At 44.6% G+C, this 17,429-nt stretch overlaps 1 protein-coding gene across 1 annotated transcript in view; it reads right to left on the bottom strand.

The window, feature by feature from the left end:
• Positions 1 to 15,553, bottom strand: part of LOC109875734 (M-protein, striated muscle) — an 82,045-nt gene extending 66,492 nt beyond the window's left edge. Inside the window, 3 exon segments of the mRNA XM_074933794.1 lie at positions 9,037 to 9,180; positions 12,786 to 12,982; positions 15,399 to 15,553. Of these exon segments, the coding sequence (XP_074789895.1) occupies positions 9,037 to 9,180; positions 12,786 to 12,934 (293 nt within the window). The 5' untranslated portion in view covers positions 12,935 to 12,982; positions 15,399 to 15,553.
• Positions 15,554 to 17,429: the final 1,876 nt, after the last annotated feature.

Raw genomic sequence — 17,429 nt, 5'->3', positions numbered from 1 at the left:
GCTAAAGAATATGTACATAAAGATACATGGATGCGATGGCCGAACGGCATAGGCAAGATGCAGTAGATGGTACAGAGTACAGTATATACATATGGATGAGCGATGGCCGAACGGCATAGGCAAGATGCAGTAGATGGTACAGAGTACAGTATATACATATGGATGAGCGATGGCCGAACGGCATAGGCAAGATGCAGTAGATGGTACAGAGTACAGTATATACATATGGATGAGCGATGGCCGAACGGCATAGGCAAGATGCAGTAGATGGTACAGAGTACAGTATATACATATGGATGAGCGATGGCCGAACGGCATAGGCAAGATGCAGTAGATGGTACAGAGTACAGTATATACATATGGATGAGCGATGGCCGAACGGCATAGGCAAGATGCAGTAGATGGTACAGAGTACAGTATATACATATGGATGAGCGATGGCCGAACGGCATAGGCAAGATGCAGTAGATGGTACAGAGTACAGTATATACATATGGATGAGCGATGGCCGAACGGCATAGGCAAGATGCAGTAGATGGTACAGAGTACAGTATATACATATGGATGAGCGATGGCCGAACGGCATAGGCAAGATGCAGTAGATGGTACAGAGTACAGTATATACATATGGATGAGCGATGGCCGAACGGCATAGGCAAGATGCAGTAGATGGTACAGAGTACAGTATATACATATGGATGAGCGATGGCCGAACGGCATAGGCAAGATGCAGTAGATGGTACAGAGTACAGTATATACATATGGATGAGCGATGGCCGAACGGCATAGGCAAGATGCAGTAGATGGTACAGAGTACAGTATATACATATGGATGAGCGATGGCCGAACGGCATAGGCAAGATGCAGTAGATGGTACAGAGTACAGTATATACATATGGATGAGCGATGGCCGAACGGCATAGGCAAGATGCAGTAGATGGTACAGAGTACAGTATATACATATGGATGAGCGATGGCCGAACGGCATAGGCAAGATGCAGTAGATGGTACAGAGTACAGTATATACATATGGATGAGCGATGGCCGAACGGCATAGGCAAGATGCAGTAGATGGTACAGAGTACAGTATATACATATGGATGAGCGATGGCCGAACGGCATAGGCAAGATGCAGTAGATGGTACAGAGTACAGTATATACATATGGATGAGCGATGGCCGAACGGCATAGGCAAGATGCAGTAGATGGTACAGAGTACAGTATATACATATGGATGAGCGGTGGCCGAACGGCATAGGCAAGATGCAGTAGATGGTACAGAGTACAGTATATACATATGGATGAGCGATGGCCGAACGGCATAGGCAAGATGCAGTAGATGGTACAGAGTACAGTATATACATATGGATGAGCGATGGCCGAACGGCATAGGCAAGATGCAGTAGATGGTACAGAGTACAGTATATACATATGGATGAGCGATGGCCGAACGGCATAGGCAAGATGCAGTAGATGGTACAGAGTACAGTATATACATATGGATGAGCGGTGGCCGAACGGCATAGGCAAGATGCAGTAGATGGTACAGAGTACAGTATATACATATGGATGAGCGATGGCCGAACGGCATAGGCAAGATGCAGTAGATGGTACAGAGTACAGTATATACATATGGATGAGCGATGGCCGAACGGCATAGGCAAGATGCAGTAGATGGTACAGAGTACAGTATATACATATGGATGAGCGATGGCCGAACGGCATAGGCAAGATGCAGTAGATGGTACAGAGTACAGTATATACATATGGATGAGCGATGGCCGAACGGCATAGGCAAGATGCAGTAGATGGTACAGAGTACAGTATATACATATGGATGAGCGATGGCCGAACGGCATAGGCAAGATGCAGTAGATGGTACAGAGTACAGTATATACATATGGATGAGCGATGGCCGAACGGCATAGGCAAGATGCAGTAGATGGTACAGAGTACAGTATATACATATGGATGAGCGATGGCCGAACGGCATAGGCAAGATGCAGTAGATGGTACAGAGTACAGTATATACATATGGATGAGCGATGGCCGAACGGCATAGGCAAGATGCAGTAGATGGTACAGAGTACAGTATATACATATGGATGAGCGATGGCCGAACGGCATAGGCAAGATGCAGTAGATGGTACAGAGTACAGTATATACATATGGATGAGCGATGGCCGAACGGCATAGGCAAGATGCAGTAGATGGTACAGAGTACAGTATATACATATGGATGAGCGATGGCCGAACGGCATAGGCAAGATGCAGTAGATGGTACAGAGTACAGTATATACATATGGATGAGCGATGGCCGAACGGCATAGGCAAGATGCAGTAGATGGTACAGAGTACAGTATATACATATGGATGAGCGATGGCCGAACGGCATAGGCAAGATGCAGTAGATGGTACAGAGTACAGTATATACATATGGATGAGCGATGGCCGAACGGCATAGGCAAGATGCAGTAGATGGTACAGAGTACAGTATATACATATGGATGAGCGATGGCCGAACGGCATAGGCAAGATGCAGTAGATGGTACAGAGTACAGTATATACATATGGATGAGCGATGGCCGAACGGCATAGGCAAGATGCAGTAGATGGTACAGAGTACAGTATATACATATGGATGAGCGATGGCCGAACGGCATAGGCAAGATGCAGTAGATGGTACAGAGTACAGTATATACATATGGATGAGCGATGGCCGAACGGCATAGGCAAGATGCAGTAGATGGTACAGAGTACAGTATATACATATGGATGAGCGATGGCCGAACGGCATAGGCAAGATGCAGTAGATGGTACAGAGTACAGTATATACATATGGATGAGCGATGGCCGAACGGCATAGGCAAGATGCAGTAGATGGTACAGAGTACAGTATATACATATGGATGAGCGATGGCCGAACGGCATAGGCAAGATGCAGTAGATGGTACAGAGTACAGTATATACATATGGATGAGCGATGGCCGAACGGCATAGGCAAGATGCAGTAGATGGTACAGAGTACAGTATATACATATGGATGAGCGATGGCCGAACGGCATAGGCAAGATGCAGTAGATGGTACAGAGTACAGTATATACATATGGATGAGCGATGGCCGAACGGCATAGGCAAGATGCAGTAGATGGTACAGAGTACAGTATATACATATGGATGAGCGATGGCCGAACGGCATAGGCAAGATGCAGTAGATGGTACAGAGTACAGTATATACATATGGATGAGCGATGGCCGAACGGCATAGGCAAGATGCAGTAGATGGTACAGAGTACAGTATATACATATGGATGAGCGATGGCCGAACGGCATAGGCAAGATGCAGTAGATGGTACAGAGTACAGTATATACATATGGATGAGCGATGGCCGAACGGCATAGGCAAGATGCAGTAGATGGTACAGAGTACAGTATATACATATGGATGAGCGATGGCCGAACGGCATAGGCAAGATGCAGTAGATGGTACAGAGTACAGTATATACATATGGATGAGCGATGGCCGAACGGCATAGGCAAGATGCAGTAGATGGTACAGAGTACAGTATATACATATGGATGAGCGATGGCCGAACGGCATAGGCAAGATGCAGTAGATGGTACAGAGTACAGTATATACATATGGATGAGCGATGGCCGAACGGCATAGGCAAGATGCAGTAGATGGTACAGAGTACAGTATATACATATGGATGAGCGATGGCCGAACGGCATAGGCAAGATGCAGTAGATGGTACAGAGTACAGTATATACATATGGATGAGCGATGGCCGAACGGCATAGGCAAGATGCAGTAGATGGTATCGAGTGCAGTATATACATATGGATGAGCGATGGCCGAACGGCATAGGCAAGATGCAGTAGATGGTATAGAGTACAGTATATACATATGGATGAGCGATGGCCGAACGGCATAGGCAAGATGCAGTAGATGGTATCGAGTGCAGTATATACATATGAGATAAGTAATGTAGGGTATGTAAAAATATAAAAGTGGCATTGTAGTGGCTAGTGATACACGTATTACATAAAGATGGCAAGATGCAGTAGATGGTACAGAGTACAGTATATACATATGGATGAGTGATGGAACAGAACGGCATAGGCAAGATGCAGTAGATGGTATCGAGTACAGTATATACATATGGATGAGTGATGGAACAGAACGGCATAGGCAAGATGCAGTAGATGGTATCGAGTGCAGTATATACATATGGATGAGCGATGGCCGAACGGCATAGGCAAGATGCAGTAGATGGTATCGAGTACAGTATATACATATGAGATAAGTAATGTAGGGTATGTAAAAATATAAAAGTGGCATTGTTTAAAGTGGCTAGTGATACACGTATTACATAAAGATGGCAAGATGCAGTAGATGATATATTGTACAGTATATACATATGAGATGAGTAATGTAGGGTATGTAAACATTATATTAAAAACATTATATTAAACAATTTTTCCATTGTTAAAGTCGCTGGAGTTGAGTCAGTATGTTGACAGCAGCCACTCAATGTTAGTGATGGCTGTTTAACAGTCTGATGGCCTTGAGATAGAAGCTGTTTTTCAGTCTCTCGGTCCCTGCTTTGATGCACATGTACGGACCTCGCCTTCTGGATGATAGCGGGGTGAACAAGCAGTGGCTCGGGTGGTTGTTGTCCTTGAAGAACTTTATGGCCTTCCTGTGACATCGGGTGGTGTAGATGTCCTGGAGGGCAGGTAGTTTGCCCCCAGTGATGCGTTGTGCAGACCTCAATACCCTCTGGAGAGCCTTACGGTTGTGGGCGGAGCAGTTGTCGTACCAGGTGGTGATACAGCCCGACAGGATGCTCTCGGGCCTCCCGGGTGGCGCAGTGGTTAAGGGTGCTGTACTGCAGCGCCAGTGTGCCACCAGAGACTCTGGGTTCGCGCCCAGGCTCTGTTGTAACCAGCCGCGACACACAATTGGCCTAGCATCGTCCGGGTTAGGGAGGGTTTGGCCGGTAGGGATATCCTTGTCTCATCGCGCACCAGCGACTCCTGTGGCGGGCCGGGCGCAGTGTGCGCTAACCAAGGTTGCCAGGTGCACGGTGTTTCCTCCGACACATTGGTGCAGCTGGCTTCCGGGTTGGATGCGCACTGTGTTAAGAAGCAGTGCGGCTTGGTTGGGTTGTGTATCGGAGGACGCATGACTTTCAACCTTCGTCTCTCCCGAGCCCGTACGGGAGTTGTAGCGATGAGACAAGATAGTAGCTACTAACAATTGGAGACCATGAAATTGGGGAGAAAAAATTAAATAAATAAAATGTTTTAAAGGATGCTCTCGATTGTTCATCTGTAAAAGTTTGTGAGTGCTTTTGGTGAAAAGCCGAATTTCTTCAGCCTCCTGAGGTGGAAGAGGCGCTGCTGCACCTTCTTCACCACGCTGTCTGCGTGGGTGGACCAATTCAGTTTGTCCGTGATGTGTACGCCGAGGATCTTAAAACTTACTACCCTCTCCACTACTGTCCCGTCAATGTAGATAGGGGGGTGTTCCCTCTGCTGTTTCCTGAAGTCCACAATCATCTCCTTTGTTTTTTTGACATTGAGTGTGAGGTTATTTTCCTGACACCATACTCTGAGGGCCCTCACCTCCTCCCTGTAGGCCGTCTCGTCATTGTTGGTAATCAAGCCTACCACTGTAGGTAGTGTCGTCGGTGAACAGGGAGTACAGGAGAGGGCTCAGAACGCATCCTTGCGGGGCCCCAGTTTTGAGGATCAGTGGGGTGGAGATGTTGTTACCTACCCTCACCACCTGGGGGGGCGGCCCGTCAGGAAGTCCAGGATCCAGTTGCACAGGGCGGGGTCGAGACCCATGGTCTCGAGCTTGATGACGAGTTTGGAGGGTACTATGGTGTTAAATGCTGAGCTGTAGTCGATGAACAGCATTCTCACATAGGTATTCCTCTTGTCCAGATGGGTTAGGGCAGTGTGCAGTGTGGTTGCGATTGCGTCGTCTGTGGACCTATTGGGGCGGTAAGCAAATTGGAGTGGGTCTAGGGTGGAGGTTAGGGTGGAGGTGATATGGTCCTTGACTAGACTCTCAAAGCACTTCATAATGACGGAAGTGAGTGCTACGGGGCGGTAGTCGTCAGTTACCTTAGCTTTCTTGGGTACAGGAACAATGGTGGCCCTCTTGAAGCATGTGGGAACAGCAGACTGGGATAAGAATTGATTGAATATGTCCGTAAACACACCAGCCAGCTGGTCTGCGCATGCTCTAAGGATGCGGCTGGGGATGCCGTCTGGACCTACAGCCCTGCGAGGGTTAACATGTTTAAATGTTTTACTCATGTCGGCTGCAGTGAAGGAGAGTTTGCAGGTTTTGGTAGCGGGCCGTGTCAGTGGCACTGTATTGTCCTCAAAGCGAGCAAAAAAGTGATTTAGTCTGTCTGGGAGCAAGACGTCCTGGTCCGCGACGGGGCTGGTTTTCTTTATGTAATCCGTGATTGACTGTAGACCCTGCCACATACCTCTTGTGTCTGAGCAGTTGAATTGAGATTCTACTTTGTCTCTATACTGACGCTTAGCTTGTTTGATTGCCTTGCGGAAGGAATAGCTACACCGATTGTATTCGGGTCATGTTTCCGGTCACCTTGCCCTGGTTAAAAGCAGTGGTTTGCGCTTTCAGCTTCACACGAATGCCCTAACCCCAGTTTACCTAAACCCTTCAATGGATTCTACCAGGACCAAGTTTACCTAAACACTTCACTGGATTCTACGAGGTCCCAGTTTACCTAAACCCTTCATTGGATTCTACCAGGTCCACGGTTTACCTAAACACTTCAATGGATTCTTCCAGGTCCCAGACAGTTTACCTAAATCCTTCAATGGATTCTACCAGGTCCCAGACATTTTACCTAAACCCTTCAATGGATTCTACCAGGTCCCAATTTACCTAAACCCTTCAATGGATTATATCAGGTCCCAGACAGTTTACCTAAATCCTTCAATGGATTATACCAGGTCCCAGACAGTTTACGTAAACCCTTCAATGGATTCTACCAGGTCCCAGTTTACCTAAACCCTTAAATGGATTCTTCCAGGTCCCAGACAGTTTACCTAAATCCTTCAATGGATTATACCAGGTCCCAGTTTACCTAAACACTTCAATGGATTCTACCAGGTCCCAGTTTACCTAAATCCTTCAATGGATTCTACCAGGTCCCAGTTTACCTAAACCCTTCAATGGATTCTTCCAGGTCCCAGACAGTTTACCTAAATCCTTCAATGGATTATACCAGGTCCCAGACAGTTTACGTAAACCCTTCAATGGATTCTACCAGGTCCCAGACAGTTTACCTAAATCCTTCAATGGATTATACCAGGTCCCAGACAGTTTACGTAAACCCTTCAATGGATTCTACCAGGTCCCAGACAGTTTACCTAAACCCTTCAATGGATTCTACCAGGTCCCAGTTTACCTAAACCCTTCAATGGATTCTACCAGGTCCCGGACAGTTTAACTAAACCCTTCAATGCATTCTTCAGGTCCCAGTTGACCTAAACCCTTCAATGGATTCTACCAGGTCCCGGACAGTTTACCTAATCTCTTCAATGGATTCTACCAGGTCCCAGTTTACCTAAACCCTTCAATGGATTCTTCCAGGTCCCAGACAGTTTACCTAAATCCTTCAATGGATTCTACCAGGTCCCAGACAGTTTACCTAAACCCTTCAATGGATTCTACCAGGTCCCAGTTTACCTAAACCCTTCAATGGATTCTACCAGGTCCCGGACAGTTTAACTAAACCCTTCAATGGATTCTTCAGGTCCCAGTTTGCCTAAACCCTTCAATGGATTCTACCAGGTCCCAGACAGTTTACCTAACCCCTTCAATGGATTACTCCAGGTCCCAGTTTACCTAAACCCTTCAATGGATTCTTACAGGTAAATTCTGAAATACATTTATTTAACACAAGACACAGTGATAACCTTCACCCTCCCCACTGAAGCACCTCACATAGTCAATTGTTTATCAAATACAGAGTACTCTGAAATTGTTATCTTCACATTGCCAAGACATCATCATCCCTCAATAACTTCAAGCGAAGACTGACGAACCAAACCTGACGAACCAAACTACTCAGTAATCTCCTCCATGAAGACTGGGGGTCAGCCTGATGAACCAAACTACTCATTAATCTCCTCCATGAAGACTGGAGGTCAGCCTGATGAACCAAACTACTCAGTAATCTCCTCCATGAAGACTGGAGGTCAGCCTGATGAACCAAACTACTCATTAATCTCCTCCATGAAGACTGGAGGTCAGCCTGATGAACCAAACTACTCAGTAATCTCCTCCATGAAGACTGGAGGTCAGCCTGATGAACCAAACTACTCAGTAATCTCCATGAAGACTGGGGGTCAGCCTGATGAACCAAACTACTCAGTAATCTCCTCCATGAAGACTGCGGTTCAGCCTGATGAACCAAACTACTTATTCATCTCCTCCATGAAGACTGGGGGTCAGCCTGATGAACCAAACTACTCATTAATCTCCTCCATGAAGACTGGGGGTCAGCCTGATGAACCAAACTACTCAGTAATCTCCTCCATATAGCCCAACTTTCACACACTCACATCCACAAACACACACACATTTAAACAAAACTTATACTGTTTATAATTTTTTTGTGATTTCTGATCAGTTAATTTTTACATTTATTATTAGTGGGTTTTGTTATGTGTTTTAACAAACCTGTTTTATTTTTGTACTTCCCGAATGTATTTATATAGTATTTTGTGCTTCCAGCCACCTGCACACCGTTTATTCATTCCTTTTTATCTGTATTGTTGTTGACCACTTGTTTTCTTTGGTACAAATAAATTAAACTAAACCTGAACATCCCCTAGTTATATAAAGGTTAAACGTGTATTTATTTATTTTATCCCCAAACTCATGGCTAAACAACAGGCACATATTGTATCATTCAGTGTAAATGTCTATCTGAAACATATCAATGTTACTACGTTATATCCCAGTCTCCCCACCTGGTCCTGAAGACAGGAACTATGTATCCAATGACATCGTTGGTGTCAGGGTCCATGGCCAGGTACTTCTTGACTCTCGGCGGCAGCAGCTGGCTAGGTATGAACTCCGACCTCTTCTCTGATTCGACAAAACTCTGCTGCACTCTGACGGGTGTAGATAAGGTGAGAGAGAGAGAGAGAGAGAGAGAGAGAGAGAGAGAGAGAGAGAGGGACAGAGAAAGACAGAGTCAGAGCTTTACAATTCTTTAACACCGAGTAGTTGTGTCATAGCAACAGTGGTTGTGTCATAGCAACAGTAGTTGTGTCATAGCTACAGATGTTCTACCTGGATGTACCTTGACAGTAACAGTTACTACTGAGATAGATGTAAGAATGGAAAGTTACCAGTGTCACTAAACAAATACATATGTGAAGATATACTGATAGTGGAACCTAGTCCAGCGAACAGCAGAAATAACTCACATGATCCTGACACACACAATAACAACACGCAAACAACAGACAAAATAGATAAAGATACACCAGATACCACAGACACATTAGAAACCAAAGATAAACCAGACCCAACATATATAACTGACACCACAGATATACCAGACCTAAAAGATATACCAGACATCACAGATACACCAGACACCACAGATACACCAGACACCACAGATCTACCAGACACCACATATACACCAGACACCACAGATACACCAGACACCACAGATACACCAGACACCACAGATACACCAGACACCACAGATATACACCAGATACCACAGACACATTAGAAACCAAAGATAAACCAGACCCAACATATATAACTGACACCACAGATATACCAGACCTAAAAGATATACCAGACACCACAGATACACCAGACACCACAGATACACCAGACACCACAGATATACAGATACACCAGACACCACAAATACACCAGACACCACAGATACACCAGGCACCACAGATACACCAGGCACCACAGATACACCAGACACCACAGATACATCAGCCTCTCACACCTCCATTTGTCTGTTTGGGGTTTTGAATGAGACCAAGAAAGGAAAGGAACTGTTGGAGAGCTGGAGTAGAGTTCAGCAGTGGGAGAGTTCACATGATTGGAAGAGTTTGTATTAAACACTAACAGCTGGAGGAACTACAGATTCACACTGATCATTCAGCTGGAGGAACTACAGATTCACACTGATCATTCAGCTGGAGGAACTACAGATTCACACTGATCATTCAGCTGGAGGAACTACAGATTCACACTGATCATTCAGCTGGAGGAACTACAGATTCACACTGATCATTCAGCTGGAGGAACTACAGATTCACACTGATCTCCAGTTTCAACTGACCTGAGCCCTAGGACCATGCCCCAGGACTACCTGACATGATGACTCCTTGCTGTCCCCAGTCCATCTGACCGTGCTGCTGCTCCAGTTTCAACTGTTCTGCCTTATTATTATACGACCATGCTGGTCATTTATGAACATTTGAACATCTTGGCCATGTTCTGTTATAATCTCCACCCGGCACAGCCAGAAGAGGACTGGCCACCCCACATAGCCTGGTTCCTGTCTAGGTTTCTTCCTAGGTTTTGGCCTTTCTAGGGAGTTTTTCCTAGCCACCGTGCTTCTACACCTGCATTGCTTGCTGTTTGGGGTTTTAGGCTGGGTTTCTGTACAGCACTTTGAGATATCAGCTGATGTACGAAGGGCTATATAAATACATTTGATTTGAAAATGTTGATTTAAATTTGATTTGATTTGATCATTCAGCTGGAGGAACTACAGATTCACACTGATCATTCAGCTGGAGGAACTACAGATCCACACTGATCATTCAGCTGGAGGAACTACAGATTCACACTGAACATTCAGCTGAGGAACACCACACTCCAAAAGGGGTTTTAGGCTGTCCCCATAGGAGAACCCTTTTTGGTTCAAGGGATAACCCCTTTTTTGTTCCACTTAGAACCTCCATGGAAAGGGTCCTACATGGAACCCAAAAGGGTTCTTCAAAGGGTTCCCCTATTGGGAGAGCCAAAGAAACCCTTAAGGTTCTAGATCACATGTTTTTCTCTAAGAGTGCAGTACAGAGAGCAGGAAAATTACACTATTATAATTATGATTAAGCCTCTAACGGCACATAAAATACATAGCTACAAGCTAAAGTTTAGAATCCCAAGACTAAAGATACAGGTCTGTTCAGTGAGCATTCCACCCAGGCACCACCAAAGCCTTTTACTATTAAACTGTTCCTGTACAGGCCAGCCAACATCAGTGTCATTATTAACAGTAAAAAATAATGTCCCAATAGTACAGTCATTGAGTCGTTTTCCTCTCAAGCAGACACATGTAGCTCAGCTCTCGCCATGAATATCTCTGGCTCCCAGCCTGCAAGAGATCATGTTCACTCAGCAGGAAGAAAAGCATTCAGCAGGGTCCCTCAGCCTACAGCATGTGTCCAAAATGGAGCCTTCAAACTACTGCATTTCTCCAACAGGGCGCCTTCAGTCTGGTCCTCCAGCCTACAGCAGGTCTCCAACATGGAGCTCTCAGCCTACATCATGTCTTAAACATGGAGCCCTCAGCCTACATCATGTCTTAAACATGGAGCCCTCAGTCTACATCATGTCTTAAACATGGAGCCCTCAGCCTACTGCATCTCCAACATGGAGCCTACATTCTGGTCCTTCAGCCTACAGCATGTCTTCAACATGGAGCCTTCAGTCTGGTCCTCCAGCCTACAGCATGTTTCCAACATGAAGCCTTCAGCCTGGTCCTTCAGCCTACAGCACGTCTCCAACATGAAGCCTTCAGTCTGGTCCTTCAGCCTACAGCATGTTTCCAACATGAAGCCTTCAGCCTGGTCCTTCAGCCTACAGCATGTCTCCAACATGGAGCCTTCTGACCATGTGTCTACAGAACAGTGTGATATTGTACCACAGGTTACTAAACTAACATTTCAAATGATTATAAGATGGTCATGCCATGGATCATGTCGCTATATGACTTGGAATTTTTGGATCCCTTTTGGTATTAACCTTTTTTATTTAGTCCACAGAAACACATTTAATAACACATTCATAAACGGCAAAAAAGACAGTCAAAAAATAAATCACAGGGAATAAGATTTGAAGAATCTATTTATTTTACACATATTTAAACCCTTATTTTTGGTGGCACAAACCTACCTCCATACTTCAATGTGTTTGTATGTCTTACTTTCAGGTGAGTCCTGTGTCACATGTGGTGGTCGTAGAGCAGAACAGAGAACACCATGGTGTTCATGAGACTCTTCCCTTTCCATAGAGCGGTCACTCCATAGGTCAAACCGATGTTTTCATGTCTCATAGTCTAACAAACACCGCTGTAGCTCGGCCACCTTCCACCGCAGATACGGAAGGCCAACACACCCAGTTATCTCTATCTTAAACTGATCCATTATTATTATATTACTTAGATTGAGGCAAGGGTGCCAACAGAGCATATTTACTCCAGACATACAAGTCAGCAGTCAGTCACATACCTGTGTCAACACAACATAGTAAGCAAAACCCTCAACACATAAACTACTACTACAGTCATCTTTAGTCGTATTAGAACAACAGTCACTTCACCACACCAAGACTGTTACAGCCAGGACATAAATTAATCCCGCGGATAGATTATAAATGATCAAACAGCAGAGGAGAGGAGCAGTAGAGAGATGGCACAGTCCTCCTCTCCTCCTCATCCTCCTGTTCTTACCCTATGGTGCTGTGCTGGATTCTCTTGTGGGCAGCATATGACAGCTGACTAAAAGAGGAGCGAGAGCTGTGATGGCTGATGCTCTCATGCTGCTGCTTCTTGTCACTGTGGTGGTGGTGGTGCTGTTTCACGTGGAACGATGCAGACATCCTGACTGGCTGGCTGATAAGTTCAGACTCCAGGCTCCCCGCCACACGCTAAGTTCAATCAGAACAGGATTTGAATCTACTCAGTGTAAATAAGTCTGTAAAACATTCTGATTATGGTTATGATGGGGTTATGGTATAGTTGTTTTAGTTCAAGCTTGCAGTTAAATCTGTCAATTTATGATTAAATGGTTTTAATTGATATTATTATTGATTGACAACTAAATATAACAGTTCTAGATTAGTTCACAGTGTATTCAAATGGCAAAGCTGTTATTAAAAGAATCTGATTGGAATAGCCAAGTTCACAATTAATCTAATCTTTACTAGTAGGCTACATTGTGTCTTTAACGAATTGACTTCTTCTCCTCCTCCAGACTAACAATCACTTCAGTCTTCAGTCTGGAAACTGGAAACTGAGATAGACTAAAGTGCTATTCCAGAGTAGATTTTGAGCCAGACTGACACTGGAAAGGCTGAGCCCCATCAGGTGTCATGGGCGGGATACGCCTACCCACGGTGAGTAAGGGTATGAAAAGGCCTACCCAGGGTGAGTATGGGTATGGATAGGCCTACCCAGGGTGAGTAAGGGTATGAAAAGGTCAACCCAGGTCGAGTAAGGGTATGAAAAGGTCTACCCAGGGTGGGTATGGGTATGGATAGGCCTACCCTGGGAGGGTAAGGGTAGACTGATGCTCTGGTAGTAAGCCTATGGGAAACTGGGTCATGTGCTCCTATGGGAAACTGGGTCATGTGCTCCTATGGGAAACTGGGGCATGTGCTCCTATGGGAAACTGGGTCATGTGCTCCTATGGGAAACTGGGGCATGTGCTCCTATGGGAAACTGGGGCATGTGCTCCTATGGGAAACTGGGGCATGTGCTCCTATGGGAAACTGGGTCATGTGCTCCTATGGGAAACTGGGTCATGTGCTCCTATGGGAAACTGGGGCATGTGCTCCTATGGGAAACTGGGGCATGTGCTCCTATGGGAAACTGGGGCATGTGCTCCTATGGGAAACTGGGGCATGTGCTCCTATGGGAAACTGGGGCATGTGCTCCTATGGGAAACTGGGGCATGTGCTCCTATGGGAAACTGGGGCATGTGCTCCTATGGGAAACTGGGGCATGTGCTCCTATGGGAAACTGGGTCATGTGCTCCTATGGGAAACTGGGGCATGTGCTCCTATGGGAAACTGGGGCATGTGCTCCTATGGGAAACTGGGGCATGTGCTCCTATGGGAAACTGGGGCATGTGCTCCTATGGGAAACTGGGGCATGTGCTCCTATGGGAAACTGGGGCATGTGCTCCTATGGGAAACTGGGGCATGTGCTCCTATGGGAAACTGGGGCATGTGCTCCTATGGGAAACTGGGGCATGTGCTCCTATGGGAAACTGGGGCATGTGCTCCTCTAGCATTTTATTTAATACATTTGTTAATTTGATTGTTGACAAACAAAACAAAATCTGTCAGAAAAGTATTTTGAAACCTTCCACTATGTGTATTTCATACATGCATCATCTTCGACCAGAATTACTGTCTTACCTCAATTCGCCACCAAATCCCTAGTTAGAAAGCAACTGTTTTCTTGAAGCTGTGACGGCGCCATTTTCCCTACAATTCCCCCAACGTGGGCCAGTCCCCTAGCAATCTGAGTTCTAGACATTTTCAGCCCCTCGCATTTGAGTGTCACCTAGCAAGAGACCTGCCCAGCGTTATCCAATAAGGTTGCAGGGCGGGCCCAAATGCTCAGTGGACACAGCAGAGAGAGAGAGAGAGAGTAATGACGTGGTGCACATATCTGCACATATGTGATGTAGACGGCTATTTCCATGAACCACTTTTGGCTTGTGAGTGCTACTTTCAGAACTACTGGCTAAAAAGTACCAGAGAATCTCTTTAGGATGTCTAAAGATGCTATGTAACATGACTTAAGGTAGGCCTCTGGGCTCTTATTCTAAAATTAGGTCTCCATGCACTATCCAACTGCACATATGAACTCAGTCTTAGTACCATTATGAGAGTTAGTCAATAAAAACATATGAACTCAGTCTTAGTACCATTATGAGAGTTAGTCAATAAAAACATATGAACTCAGTCTTAGTACCATTATGAGAGTTAGTCAATAAAAACATATGAACTCAGTCTTAGTACCATTATGAGAGTTAGTCAATAAAAACATATGAAAATTAAATGAATACATTGGAAGGTAAGTTAGTTTACTCAGAATTGTTATGTTAGCTACATTCATCAAATGAAACAATACTAGGACAACCAAGTATTAGTGAAGGTGACATTAATGTAACTTAATAATAAATTATATACATTCAGGCCTATGGTAATAAATATAGTCCTCAATAGCCTAGATATAGGCCTACTATTATCCATTAGACAAAATATGCAAAATATAGATTGGAGTCTAATTTCATTATACAAAAGCATATGAATTAAAACCATTTTCACTCACCAAAACTGAAAATCTTTCAATCGTTGAAACCAACAGGACAGGGGGTGCAACTCCAAAAGTATCCAAAGCAAGTCCTAAACCAGGCAGAACAGCAATGGGAGTGGAGGGGACAGGACGAGCAGCGGCCACAGAACTAAAATAATGCTGCCACTCGGCAGAATGCTGAAGACACCGTCAGGACCTTTTAAGGGACCACCATCAGGAGGCACGGTAAATATAGCAGAGAGGGGGAGGGGAGGGGAGGGGAGGGGAGGGGAGGGGAGGGGAGAGACAGCAACACAATTAGACCCAACCAAATCATGAGAAAACAAAAAGATAATTACTTGACACATTGTGAAGAATTAAGAAAAAAACAGAGCAAACTAGAATTCTACTTGGCCCTAAACAGAGAGTACACAGTGGCAGAATACCTGACCACTGTGACTGACCCAAACTTAAGGAAAGCTTTGACTATGTACAGACTCAGTGAGCATAGCCTTGCTATTGAGAAAGGCCGCCGCAGCGGACTGAGTCTGTACATAACCTGTCTTCTCTTGAGAGGAAAGCTTTGACTATGTGCACACCGCCCACGAAATGAGGTGGAAACTGAGCTGCACTTCCTAACCTCCTGTCAAATGTATGACAATATTAGAGACACATATTTCCATCAGATTACACAGATCCACAAAAAAACAACCCATTATCTACTGGGTGAAATACCACAGTGTGCCATCACAGCAGCAATATTTGTGACATGTTGTCACAAGAAAAGGGCAACCAGTGAAGAACAAACACCATTTTAAATACAACCCATATTTATGTTTATTTATATTCCCTTTTCTACTTTAACTATTTTCACATCGATAAACACTGCATATATACATGATATGACATCTGAAATGTCTTAATTCCTTTGGAACTTCTATGAGTGTAATGTTTAGTGTACAGTTTTGTTTATTTCACTTTTGTTTATTATCTACTTCACTTGCTTTGGCAATGTTAACAGATGTTTCCCATGCTAGTAAAGCCCTTGAATTGAAATTGAGAGAGAGACAAGATCAATTCTGCGCACAGTTTGAAAAGCAACATTTGTGGGATACTCAATCTGACTAGCAGGTTTATTTGATTTATGTTACCTTTATTTAACTAGGCAAGTCAGTTAAGAACAAATTCTTATTTTGGGACCTAGGAACAGTGGGTTAACTGCCTGTTCAGACAGATTTGTACCTTGTCAGCTCGGGGGTTTGAACTTGCAACCTTCCGGTTACTAGTCCAACACTCTAACCACTAGGCTACGCTGCCGCCCCAGCGTTCTCCATCATGCTCTGGAGCAGTTCTGCAGGGTGGTCACTAGCTGGCACAGCCACAAAGTCATAACATAACAACTTAACCCTAACCTTAACCACACTAGTAACCCTAACCTTAAATTAAGACCAAATAGCTCATATTTGTTTTTATGAATTCTTACAATAAAGCCAATTTGGACCTTTTGCAGCTGGTCTATCTAGCGGAAATCGCTCAGTTCTGCCTTCAGGGCAAGACGTATCCCACTAAATGTCAGCCTGCAACTGGCTGAAGACGGGAAACACCCTGTAACTGAAACAGGTTCATTATGAATGCATCTGATTCTTGTCTCGTTAGCGATTGAGGGGAACCATCGGATGGGGACATAGTTTAAGTTTAGTTAAATTTATTTTCACCAAAGAAAACAATTGACAAACAATACAGATACAAACTAATACATACACGTTATGCAGGTGTAGTTGAAAGCTCAGGGGCTTGTATAAAAACCACACAACAAAAACACTATAGAAGTACAAAAATAAAAAAGGATTGTTCAAAGAGATAACAAAACCTACTAATTATACATACATTTATCAGTACATGTATGTGTGCATGTGAGAGTTGGGCTATATACTGAGTAGTTTGGTTCATCAGGCTGACCCCCAGTCTTCATGGAGGAGATTACTGAGTAGTTTGGTTCATCAGGCTGACCTCCAGTCTTCATGGAGGAGATTACTGAATAGTTTGGTTCATCAGGCTGACCTCCAG

The sequence above is a fragment of the Oncorhynchus kisutch genome, linkage group LG27 (genome assembly GCF_002021735.2).
Source record: "Oncorhynchus kisutch isolate 150728-3 linkage group LG27, Okis_V2, whole genome shotgun sequence".
Classification (NCBI taxonomy): Eukaryota; Metazoa; Chordata; class Actinopteri; order Salmoniformes; family Salmonidae; genus Oncorhynchus; species Oncorhynchus kisutch.
Note: the sequence above shows the minus strand (reverse complement) of the source record. Positions and strands in the feature narration are given on the sequence as shown.